General features: G+C 35.6%; 1 protein-coding gene across 5 annotated transcripts in view; it reads right to left on the reverse strand.

Annotated features, from left to right (window-relative positions):
* tnca (tenascin Ca) overlaps positions 1-12527 on the reverse strand; it is a 63654-nt gene that overhangs the window by 19251 nt on the left and 31876 nt on the right. Inside the window, exons 10-14 of one of the 5 annotated variants that reach the window (XM_081366846.1) lie at positions 11958-12221; positions 9657-10049; positions 7436-7864; positions 3911-4189; positions 1427-1699 (exon numbers count right to left, since the gene is read on the reverse strand). In XM_081366846.1, the coding sequence (XP_081222972.1) occupies positions 1427-1699; positions 3911-4189; positions 7436-7864; positions 9657-10049; positions 11958-12221 (1638 nt within the window). The remainder of the gene's footprint in view (positions 1-1426; positions 1700-3910; positions 4190-7435; positions 7865-9656; positions 10050-11957; positions 12222-12527) is intronic. The other 4 variants (XM_081366847.1, XM_081366849.1, XM_081366848.1 and 1 more) reach the window with 4 other exon arrangements.

Below are 12527 nucleotides of genomic sequence, written 5' to 3' on the forward strand. Positions count from 1 at the left end.
TGCTTTCCCCTAAACCTCACTCCCACCCGGGTCACGGCACCAAATGTAACCAGTTCTACTCGACCACCTTCGAGTGGGATTCGAACCAGGCTCTATGGTGTGGGAGGCGGGCTTGCTAACAAGGACACTAAAGACCGAAGCCTCTAGAGGCCAAGGGAGTGAGGTTTACACGCGAAGCTCTTACTGGCCTTCGTCCGTTACACTTGCATTCTTCCGTGGAAGACAAAAGGAGATGTTTTGAAGAAAGTCGGTCAATGTGCAACTTGGCGAAAATTACAAAAAGCACTGTGAACCCAGCTAACAGGAAACAGTTGCAGGACTTTAGCTAATGTTCTGGCAAGATTCTCTCAAATTTATTAACAAACATTCTTCCAGTAACGTTAATAGAACATTCCCTCAAAGTTATCTGGTCTTTAGTAATGTTCAGAGATCATTCAAAAGTAACGTTCCCATCATGCAGAATAATAAAATGGAATGTTTCCTTAACAGTCGGGTAACCAAGAAAAAAGATAACTTTGTTTTGTTTTGTTTTCTGACGTTTTGTGACCATTCAGAAACAATGTTTTCATAACTTAATGGGAACGTTAAGAAAATGTTCTTAGAACATATTTTTGTTAGCTGGCAAATTTCAACTTGTGCACTATATTTTATGTCTTTTGAAGTCAAACAGCAGCTTTGTGTGAGTAACAGACTAAAAAAGGGGGCATTTACACGACAATTTCTACCAAATAAAAGGAAAAAGTTTTCTGCGGTTTTGGCTGTTCATTTACATGACAACAGCGTTTTGGGGGCCTGAAAAAGCAAACTTTTGAAAACGGGTTTCAAAGTGCAATTCAATACAAAAAAAATACAAAAAAAAAATTGTGAAAACTGTGATGTCATGCGTATGCTTATGTGTTCAGTCTATAGGCACGGAGTCTTTACAAAGTAACATCGCCATCTACTGGCCTGGCAGCAGAATACAGCACTTTTAGTCATTTTCGAGGAACGTTGTCATTTGTACGAAAAAAAAAAGCAACGGAAAAACTTTAGTTTTTAGTACATCGTTGTCGTGTAAACCCTTAATGTAGTCACATACGTGCTTGCATACAGAATTTAATGCAAGTCAAACCTGATGCAAATCATCTTGTGGCACCAGATTCAGATTTCCATTGTGCACAGGCAGATGCTAAAACTTTAATTTAGTCTTCAATTGTGCATGTTCCTCACACAAAGCTATAACATGACTTCAGAAGACTTGAGTTTTATGGAGCACTTTTAGAGAAATCTTCAACATACGAAGATGAAGAAAAAAAATACAGGTTTGGAATGACATGAGTACATAAATGTGAACTTTTTGGTTGAACTACTCTTTAAGGCCTGATTAATCACTTCCAATATAAACAAACGGGGGAAAACAGCAAGGAAAAGAGAGAATTCCAGTTACCTGTGGAGGCGAAAGCACTGACGGAGTCTGTTCTCCTTCCCTTCATAACTCCAGTGAGGTAAGCTATATAGTCAGTAGTTGGCTGTAGCCCAGTGATTTCATATGACTGTGTACCGTGTGTTAGGTTATATTCAACTGGCTCCCGCTGCCAGCTAGAGTCTATAATCTCCAGGATAAACCTCTCAATATCTCCTCTCGTGTCATTCCATGAAATGGAGAAGCTTTCTGATGTAATATTAGACACATACAGATTGCCAACCACTGGAGCGCTATCTAAAGGGAGAAACGGTTATTGGAACATAGGTAATGTATAGTTGCAAGGCCGTACAGTGTTTGGACATTGTCACCCTTAATGTCTACGGTGGTTAAATCCTTGCTGTACAATATGCATAATTTGCATGTATAATTTGTTTAGCCGAGGAAATGATTTGCTATTTATTGTGAGAACTGATATGAATTGTTATAGGCTAAATGCTTGATGGATCAGGCCTGTTTTCTGTAGCATGCAAACAGCGCATATTTATTTTTGCATGCATACAGGTTACAGTTTTCATAAATTAGATTTCATGGCAAAGTTTGTAAAAATATAATTAAAATTTAAATAATAAGCCAATTAATTAATATATAAAATACTTAAATTCTTAATTTTTTATGTTTTAATGAATTGTTTGCGTACACACTGCAGATGCGTGATGTTAAACGGGCCTCACTATGAAAACAGAAAAGCTGGGCAGAGAAAAAAGAAAAGGAAAAGACTTCAAGAATGTTTGTTTAAATATGAATAAAACTGAGGCTATTTTGTTGTATTTGTTCACTGTAGTGTCAAAACAGGTTAACAAGAATATCACGTTAGTGCATATGAAGCAATCAACACAAAAGATGTATAAAGATTATTCCAAATTATTCTCCATGCCAATTTTTGATTATTCCCAATCCAAACAAAAGTTAATGATCAGATGGTGCCCAGAATGTTTGAATATCACATCAGTATTTCCAGTGAAGGGGTAAAAATAAATAACAGTTAAAAAAAAAAATCATAAACGTGTTAGAAGAAACAACATGTCAGAAGATGGTAAATGATTCTGAATCTTATAATGGTGACGGCCAGTATCTATTTTGGTTTATGTAAGGCTACTGTAATTATTTCAAGAAGTATATTTAAAAAAAAAAATATTATTATAATTTATTAAATGTATAAATATATAAATAATATACATCAAAATGGGTTCAGCTGATGAAAAAGATTGGGAACCGCGGCGCTGACATAGAAAGACCTCAAAATAAACACTACATCAAAATGGATTACTTACAGTATTCAAATGCATGTTGCTTCATTATCAAATCAATTGATGTGTGAAATGATGCAGGTAGATGATGAGATCACGCAAGGAAGTCAACGAAAAATATATGTATGAGGATGAAATATGTTGCAATCACTGCAGCACATCAAAACTCACCACAATGCGGTAAATAAATGAGATGGGTGGTGCCATGCATTTGGGGTAGCTGGATGAAATGGATGATATATAATGGTTGACAATGATTACTGCTGAACACAAAGCTTTGATTTCAGTGGAAATGAATGGAAACATGACATATCCTTTGACCCAACGCAATCAACTTGGAGGCAAGACCGACACAGTGGCTGGAACAGTACAGCTGACAATCAGTTAGCTTTGTTAAATGAAGTCGTTTCACAATCAACAAATTATTGTGGACATTCGAGAGATGCCGTTATGTGTTCGGTCATCATTCTCATGGGCCACATGCAACAAAGATGCTTAGGTTTCGTGAAGAATTAAAAAGAAATGTTAAAGCACAGAAGCACCTGCTTGACACCACAGCTCCCAACTAGAATGAAAAAGGTCAGAAAGAGAGAAAAGATTAAGAAAAAAAGGTAGAATAGATAATAGGTTTCCCATCCCTTGTGAAAAAGAAGTGGGCTTAATTGTATTGAATGTGCACATGCATTGCGTTTTAAATCTTAAAAGTATATTTATATAAAAACTGTACTTGCAGATAATATGATTAATTAAACTGATATAAAATTTATGATAATTAATATAACATTAATTGAACATGAAACACACACCCGTATACATATATATATATATATATTTTTTTTTTATGTATTTATTTAAATAAATACATGCTTGTCAGAAAATTCTGCATTTTTCAAAGACAACAGGAATATTTATGTAAAAATTAGATATAAATATGTACTTAAGTGAGTCATGTTCAACTAATTTGAAATGACTAAGCGCATTTGAAATGAACTGGAAACTTGAACTTAATAAAAATTAAGAAGGGGCTGATTTATGAGTTTGTTTCTCAGTTGAATGTGAAATGAATATGTGATGAGTTAGTTGAACTTAAGTTCAACTCATTGTATTTAATATACATTTAAACTATAATACATTTTCATGCAAATAACATGCAATTAAGTGTCTTTTTCACAAGGGATATCCAGGTCAGCATGGATACCTGTTGCTGCTTCAATGTTGATCGACCCCAGGATCGAGCCCTGATGCACTCCGTATAGTGTAATTGTATAGGACGTGTCGGGGCTGAGCCCAGACATCCATAAACTACGTGCATCACCAGATACCGAAAGGTTCTGTTTTTCTGGACCACCTGCTGAATTTGCCACTTCAGTCACAAAACTGTCAAAGGCAAGGCCATCCTCAATGATCCAGGACACATTGAAACTATCCCAAGATACATCAGACACACTCAGACTGCCAAGCTGCGGCTTCTGCTCCTCTGACAGACAAAGAAATCAGAAATGAGTTATTGTCACTGAAATTAATTACATTTGCATAATGAAATGAGCTCAACTTGCCAGTGCCACTGGCATAAACACAATGACAGATACAGATAAAACATTTTATAGATGGAATGAAACGATATGAATGAAGACATGAGGCACAAAGATGGTGTTCATTCATGTTGAGAAGTAATGTTCAGTGATCCGATATAAAACGTTAAGAATTATTTCATGCCATAATCCCGAGGGGACGTTTGGAAAGCACAGGAACAATTCTGCAAGCGTTTTGTGGCACTAGAGGTATAGGATCACATCTTGGGGTATTACCTAAAATATTTAGTTTGATTGGAGAAAGTGAACTTTAAATAATATTCAATGTTTAATAAATAATTAATACACTACCATTTAAAAGTTTGGGGTCGGTAAGATTTAGTAAAATGTTTTTGAGTCTCTTATGCTCACAAAGGCTGCATTTATTTGATCAAAAATACAGTAAAAACAGTGATAAATTGTGAAATATTATAGCAATTTAAAATTGTTTAAAAAAAGTAATTTATTCCTGTGATCAAAGCTGAATTTTCAGCATCATTAGGGTCACATGATCCTTCAGAACTCACTCTAATATGCTGATTTGCTGCTCAAGAAACATATCTGATTATTATCAGTGTTGAAAACAGTTGTGCTGCTTAATATTTTTGTGTAAAGAGTGATACTAAAATTAAAATGATTTAAAAAATGCATATATAAAAACAGTAACACTACAATAAGTTCTCATTTGTAAACAATGAACTAACAACAAATGAGCAATATATTTGTTACAGTATTTATTAATCTTGGTTAATGTTAGTTGACAGTGCATTAACTAATGTAAACAAATGCACCTTTTGATTTTAACATTGTATTAGTAAACATTGAAATTAACATGAACTATGATTGATAAATGTTACAAAATGTATTGTTCATTCTTAGTTCATGTTAGCTAAAGTAGTTAACTAATGAAACCTTATTGTAAAGTGTTACCAAAACAAACTATAACACTATCAATGATACTGTATAATGCTTCCTTGCTGAATAAAAGCATACATTTCTTAAATGTATTATAATTTCATAAACATAATTTCTTTTGAACTTTTGAATGGTATTGTACAATAAATACTTCACATGCACAGAACGTCGCTTGCAGGATTTGGGTTTGAACTAAGCAGAGGTGTAAAATACTTGAGTAATTTTACTTGATTACTGTACTTAAGTATTATTTTGGGGGATTTTTACTTTACTTGAGTACAATTAAAAATCAGTACTTTTACTTAATTACATTTTTTAAGAAAAAAAAGTACTTTTTACTCCTTACAATTTTATTTACAGTCAAAAAGTACTTCTTTTTTGGAGATCACTTCATTCTATTTTTCCTTGCTATTACCAAACCAATTGAATTGCGCTGATGCCTAGTTTAATTAAGTTTAGTGTCTAATTTAATGAGATTTGTTTTCACATTTCACCAAATTGGTCAGACATGTTCATTGGTCCTTTGGAAGTGACGTCATGTCGCATCTATTACCACAATGCACAGCACCTTGACCTAGAAATTAGAGAAATTATAACAGTCATTCTCAGGGGGGCAATCCAGCAGCCGAAGAGCGTACCACCCCCGGGGGCCACCATTGGCTAACAAGCCATCACCTGCTGTTAGCATTCCATTGACTTCCGTTCATTTTGGTAGGAGTGTAACGGTTCACAAAATTCACGGTTCGGTTCGATACGATACACTTGTGTCACGGTTCGGTTCGGTACGGTTCAATACAGCAAAAAGAAAGAAATGCCAGAGAAATTTCCTTGATTACATTTTTTTATTTTTTTTATTAAAACTAACATCATAAAGTATGATTTTTTTTTACTTTGAGCAATTCTGGAGCTATAATTGACTCTTCTTAGGAGCATATAAAACAAAACAGCTCCTTGGAAAAAATTAAATTTAATATTGTAGTAGTTATAAACAAAGGTTTATTTTAGTTCAGATTAACATTTGAGGGCAGCAATTGTATTCATAATGTCAAAATAAAACCGATGTAATGGCATTGATTGGCATTCAATGGCATTGTAGCCTACTATTCCTGCCAAACTTCCATGGTTGCAGTTAGTGTAAATCCATGGTGAATGTTGCTGATCTGTGGACACTGGATAGTTCATTCATGGCACAATGTTTCTTCCTGGTTTCAACGTCAGCGCTGTTTGATCCGTTAATAATGGAGAAATGTGAATGTTTCTCACTAGATCTCGCAGCGATGTTATTACTTCTGTGGCGAATTCAAATGCTTTCTTTACTGGATATCTTATTAGCGCAGTGTCGCTTGATCAAGATCGGCTCGCGCTGCTTTGGTTCAAACTGATAAACGGCCCTTCAACCACACAATAACGAGCAGTTTCGTTCCTCTTGCATTACGTTTGCCATTTGATGTTGGGAAATGTTGTGGTCGTGCCGGCGTCTCTTACATTATGAGCGCGCTTGCCACGTGCAACACGCCTACATTTGAAATAACGAAATTTTGGTCGGCAGGAAAAATGGTCCAACGAACCGAACCGTTCTACGAATACGTGTATCGTTACACACCTACATTTTGGAGTCACTTTGACAGCGAATAACTTTACATCTGAGGCGTTTGAAGACTCCATTTGTCCATTGTTTATGGTCCAAAATCAGCCACAGGATCAAGAGCACCAGTGGCTGTATCTTAGCGAATTCTTTTCTTTTAGTGGTAAAAGCATGTTTAGTTGATTGTTTAAAGAATGTTGCATATAGGCATTAGATAGTAGTCTTATAGTTTGATAAATAAATACAATTAAATACAAACAGTTCAAAAGCAGGATAAAACCTTGTATGTGGTTCATTCACTTCATGATTTTAGAGATTAAAAGCTTAAACAAGAATCTCTAGTTTTCATTCTTGCTATTACTTTTACTTCTTTAATACTCAAGTACAATTTTAATGTGGTACTTTTTTTACTTTTACTCGAGTATGATTCTGGCCAGATACTTTTACTTTTAATTGAGTAAAATTTTCCCTCAGTACTTGTACTTTCACTTGAGTAACATTTTTTTGTACTTTTTACACCTCTGGAACTAAGCCAAATTTCTTTCACAAGCCATCTTACGCCTGCAGAAATGCTCCTAAGATAAATGACATTAGTAGTACTGTGATGGCGGATGACAGATGACTGTGGTTTCTGAAGATGATGTCCATGTACCTGTCTTGACGTGAACATTGACTGGTTGAGATTTTTCGCCCTCCTTCATCCCATACAAAGTAATCTCATAATGCATGCCAGCAGTCAGCCCATCAACATGGACCTGCCTGGCTTCTCCAGATACGTCAATAATGCGTTCTTTAGACTTATTCGACGTTGAGTTCAGCTCAACGATGAAGCTATAGAAGGCTCCTTCTGGAGCTGACCAAGATAGCCTCAAACTATTTCTGCTCACATTTGAGACTTTTAGGTCACTTGGAGGCCCTCGACTTGGGCGCTCAAGTTCATCACCTGAGGCTTCAGCTTTAAAATCTTCTGTTAAAAAAGTGGAGGTAGAGACTGCTGGTTGAACCTCCTTATGGAGGCTTGGTAGCATTGTTGAAACACTTTTGACGGTCAAAGCAACAACATCAGGAGAGGTAGACTGTGCTAGAGGAAAGTACATTCATTGCATTTACATATAAGAGGTCTTTGTACCATTAAAACATCCTGAAAGTTTCAAAGCATAGAAAGTCCTCCTCATTCTAAACAAAGCATTCATTTAATCAATAAAATGGGCCATTTCAGACAGAGGGTCAGAATGAAGGCTGAAAATTATAGTTTTTTTTTGCATATATATATATATATATATATATATATATATATATATATATATATATATATATATATTTTTTTTTTTTTTTTTTTTTTTTTTTTATATATATATACATTATAAGTCAACCTCAAGGAACATATTAAAATAATTGTCATGACCCCTTTAAAATATGACTATATTCACTTTAAACATACCATTAATCTCCTGTTTATCCTGGGAAGTGGTTCTTTGATTTGCTCCATTAATAATTGTAAAATAATTTCTACTGTAAACAATAAGTACATTTTATAATTCTTTTTGAATTAACATTATGAAGGTCAATCATATTCTCACTGGAATGCCATGAGGCTGTATTCATTAAATAGTTGCACCACTTTAACAAGTGGTATTTCATCCACATGTGTATGTCAGGGTTATTATATTTAACTAAGCATTTTCATTCATATATATCATATATTCAAAACATATTCCCCCCTCACCTTCTCAGTGTGCACTGAGATTTGAGACACACTGCATGCGATAAAAATTAATTCACATGCAAATGATATTTCCAGTTCTTGAGTTATTGAAATCTGCATGCATGTATCTGAAAACATCTGGCATTAATGGCTATGATGAGCCATTAATTACTGAAGTTTCCAAGTAGTCCACCAGAGTGGAAGTACATGGGACACTTCAGACTGATGGTCAATCCATGCAGACCTCGAGATGTTTTGAGGAAACGGCAAGCATGAACTCAGTTCGTTGTTAACTCTAACAAGTTAAACAATATTCTACCAGTCAGTTTTCTCATGCATTCTCTTTTTTTTTACCACACAGTTTAGTTTGTTATGAGCATTAACTATTTTCTCCACTGAGATTTGTGGATAATCTTGTAATTTATAAACTTGGGCTGGGTGATATACTGAATATTTGCAATATATATCTGAAAAACCAAATATAAGAGTTAGAGTTCTAAGCCTGAGTCATTATTTGCTGGCAGCATGACTCATGGAGGTCATGGAATTTTTTATGCATTTATGTAATTTTTTAAGCAGCAAATGTTTGGTTAATTTTAATATTCAATAAACGATTATTACAATAATTATAATTATTATATTAAATAAATAATAAATAAATGTGGCATTTTTCCTTGTGGTAATTTAGCAAAAACAATTTTGTAATGCAAAAATATTTGTTGCATTAAACAACCTGAATTGGCTTCAATTCTTGTTAAAATAATGGCTCCTCTTATATATAAAAAAATGAAATAGTCAAAATTAAATATTGAGATAAATATTGAGTACAGTAAAAAGAATGAAAATATAAAAAGTATATATATATATATATATATATATATATATATATATATATATATATATATATATATATATATATATATATATATATATATATCTTTTCTTTTTTTTTTTTGCTATATCATCCGGCCCAAATAAGCATCCATATCCTTATGCATCATCATCATGCATGTTTTTTGCTCTACCATTTGGTATATGGGAGCAGTTGCATATCATATATCATGCAAAATGTGTCATTCCACTCTTAAACCTATGAAACCAAACATTTCTTAAAGTAGCAATGGCACGAAATCAAACAGATGACTTGAAACCCAAAGGTAGTTTATACCTGTAACTGCTACTGCTTCTAGTAGTGAAGATCTTTGGTTATTGGATATTCCATAAAGCCTTACTTGGTACTCAGTGGAAGCCCTTAGACCTCGGATTTTAGTGTCATTCACCTCCGCATTGAGATGAACCTCCTTGTTCCATTTCCCTGAGAAATCTTTAAGTTCTACAGTGTAACTATCATAGCCAATGTGCAAATTTGACTCCCACGAAAGATCAAATCCATCGGATGTGACATTGGACACGGTCAAGGTGCCGGTCGGATCCTCGTATCCACTCCCAGAGAACGGGCTCTCTGAGTTGTCGAGAGGCACAAAGCTAATGACATTGTCGTCGGTGCCTTTGGCTGAGCCGAGCTCAGGAAATGTGTTCGCTAGATAAAAAGTGAAAGATGCTACAAGAAAAAGACAAAAACATTTGAAACTGGGCAACAACGGATGAAACCTCATGACAAGAGCATGATCACACGTGCAAATCCCATTCATTCAAGAGCAAATATGATTGACTATCATCTAGACAGATGAATCAAATTAATGCCAGCAAAAAGCCCTCACACTGTTCCCTTACCAGGTGCAACACAATACGTTTCCTGAAAGTGAAAAATGCTGCATGATGCCACAAAACCGCAAATAATCTGATCATATTTGATGTTTAATTCACAGCTGTGTGGAGAGAGATTTGTGTTCGGGCATATTCAGAAACTCAGATTTACAGATTTACTGGTGTCACAGCTGGTTTGGACACAGTGTTAATTAGTTATGACAGGAAACATTCTCCACGCAAGTGCACAAATGCAAACAATGCACTACTGCAAGTATGCAGATCTGTTGAACCTACTTAAAGGAACACACCGACTTTTTGGGACTTTAGCTTCACAAAGAGTGGAGGTAAACGGCTCCAGCTAGCATACTGCTCCCAATAAGTGACAAAATAACGCCAACATTTTCCTATTTACATGTTGTTATTTGTATAGTCACAGCGTGTACGAATGACAAGATCACTCCGCAGAAGTAGCAGTGCTTTACCTTCTGAGAATATAGTTCCCTGTATGTACGGTTAGAAGATGGCTGTGTCTCATGTGACCTTGTTATTTGTACACACTGTGACTATACAAATCACAACATGTAAATAGGAAAATGTTGGTGTTATTTTGTCACTTATTGGGAGCAGTATGCTAGCTGTAGCCATTTACATCCAGTCTTTGTGCTAAGCTAGGCTAGCGGTGGGTGCGTCAGACAGAGTTACGGCACACACGGAGATGAGAAGGGAATGTGTGGAGTTATCTAACTCTGGGGGATACGGAGAATAAGCTAAGTCCCAAAAAGTCGGCGTGTTCCTTTAACACATGCCGTTTCTCTGCACTTGTGATGACGATAAAGTGTCCGCCATGTGTGTTATGATTCTATCCACCTTATGTTTCAATGCAGAGGTAAGCTATTTTCTGTGAATGTGAACTGAATCACTGGCTCAATGTGAATAACAACACTATTGTCTTCTGTAGAGCTGCTTGTAGGTGAATTGAACTAATTTCGTAATTGAATAACTTTACACAGTTATTGAACTGAACTGAATCAACACTGAACTGATGTGAGCTGAATAATGACACTATTGTCTAGCAGAATTTAATTCTGTTTGCATCATTGAATCATTATTTTCCTGTTTATCACTGTAAAGCTGCTTTGAAACAATCTGTATTGTATAAAGAGCTATAGAAATAACTGAAATAAAAAAACAATAAATGACTTGAATGTGCGATTGAATGTTTTGATTCATTATCGGTTATAGTTAAATTATATTAATTGCTAGCACTCCTTATTTGTAAGTTGCTTTAGATAAAAGCATCTGCTAAATGAATCATTTAAATAATATCAGTTTGCAATATCAAGCAAACTGTTTTGCACAGCAAAATAACTGGAAGTGGCTGGCATGGAAAGCCTTGCACACACACCCACTCTTACATTAAAAATAAGGTGGATAAACATGCCCTTAACTTTAGATAACTTGCCTACCGAGTAGAGAAGACTGACAGCAAAAGGAAAATATTAATGCATGCTAAAGCAATCCTTGCAATGTTGATAATTGCATTGCGATATGAATTGCATTGACACATTTTGGAATGCTTCCAAAATTAAACGTAGCTGAATGTTTCATGCCTAAAACTGATGAACAAATATTTTGGGGAAAAAAAAACATGCATATAAAAGTTAGTCATGATCATTTTCACAATCTCTTGTCCACACCTGCAAACAGAACAATGGGATTATCATGTTGCAAAAGCAAACAAAAGTAAGGAAGCCCTCACCTGTGGATGCGGTTACAGTGGCTGGAGCACTTCTTCTCCGTGCGCGTTCTGCCACGAGGGTGATGGTGTAGCGCATGCCAGGGGTCAGGCCGGTCAGCGTGTGTGTGGTGGCCGTAGCAGGCAGCTCCAGTTCTTCCCGTCGCCCGTCGGCAGACACAAACGTCAGCCTGTAGGTGGAGATCTTGGCCCGGGGTCTCTTCCAGACCAGCTCCAGGGTGGTTTCAGTGGAGTCTCGCACTTCCAGGTCTCGTGGTGAATCCAGATCTATGTGGGTGGAGGTTCAAAACACAGCACAGAAGATTCATCGTCATTCAAGAGAATGGAATCAAGAAGACTGAAGAGATAAAGACTAGTCTGTCATCATCTATTCACTCTCATGTCATTCCCAACCTGGGAGTCTTTTTGTTTAAGGAGGTTTTTAGGAGAATCTTTGTTCGTGTACCATATAATAAACATGAGCCAGGTGTTATCAAGCTCAAAAAATGACAAAAAAATAAAAATAAAAACACCATAAAAGTGTTCACTATAGTAGTGTAAAACATTCATTGATGAAAGTCATACTGGTTTGAA

This window comes from Scardinius erythrophthalmus, assembly GCF_964197995.2.
Source record: "Scardinius erythrophthalmus genome assembly, chromosome: 5".
Classification (NCBI taxonomy): Eukaryota; Metazoa; Chordata; class Actinopteri; order Cypriniformes; family Leuciscidae; genus Scardinius; species Scardinius erythrophthalmus.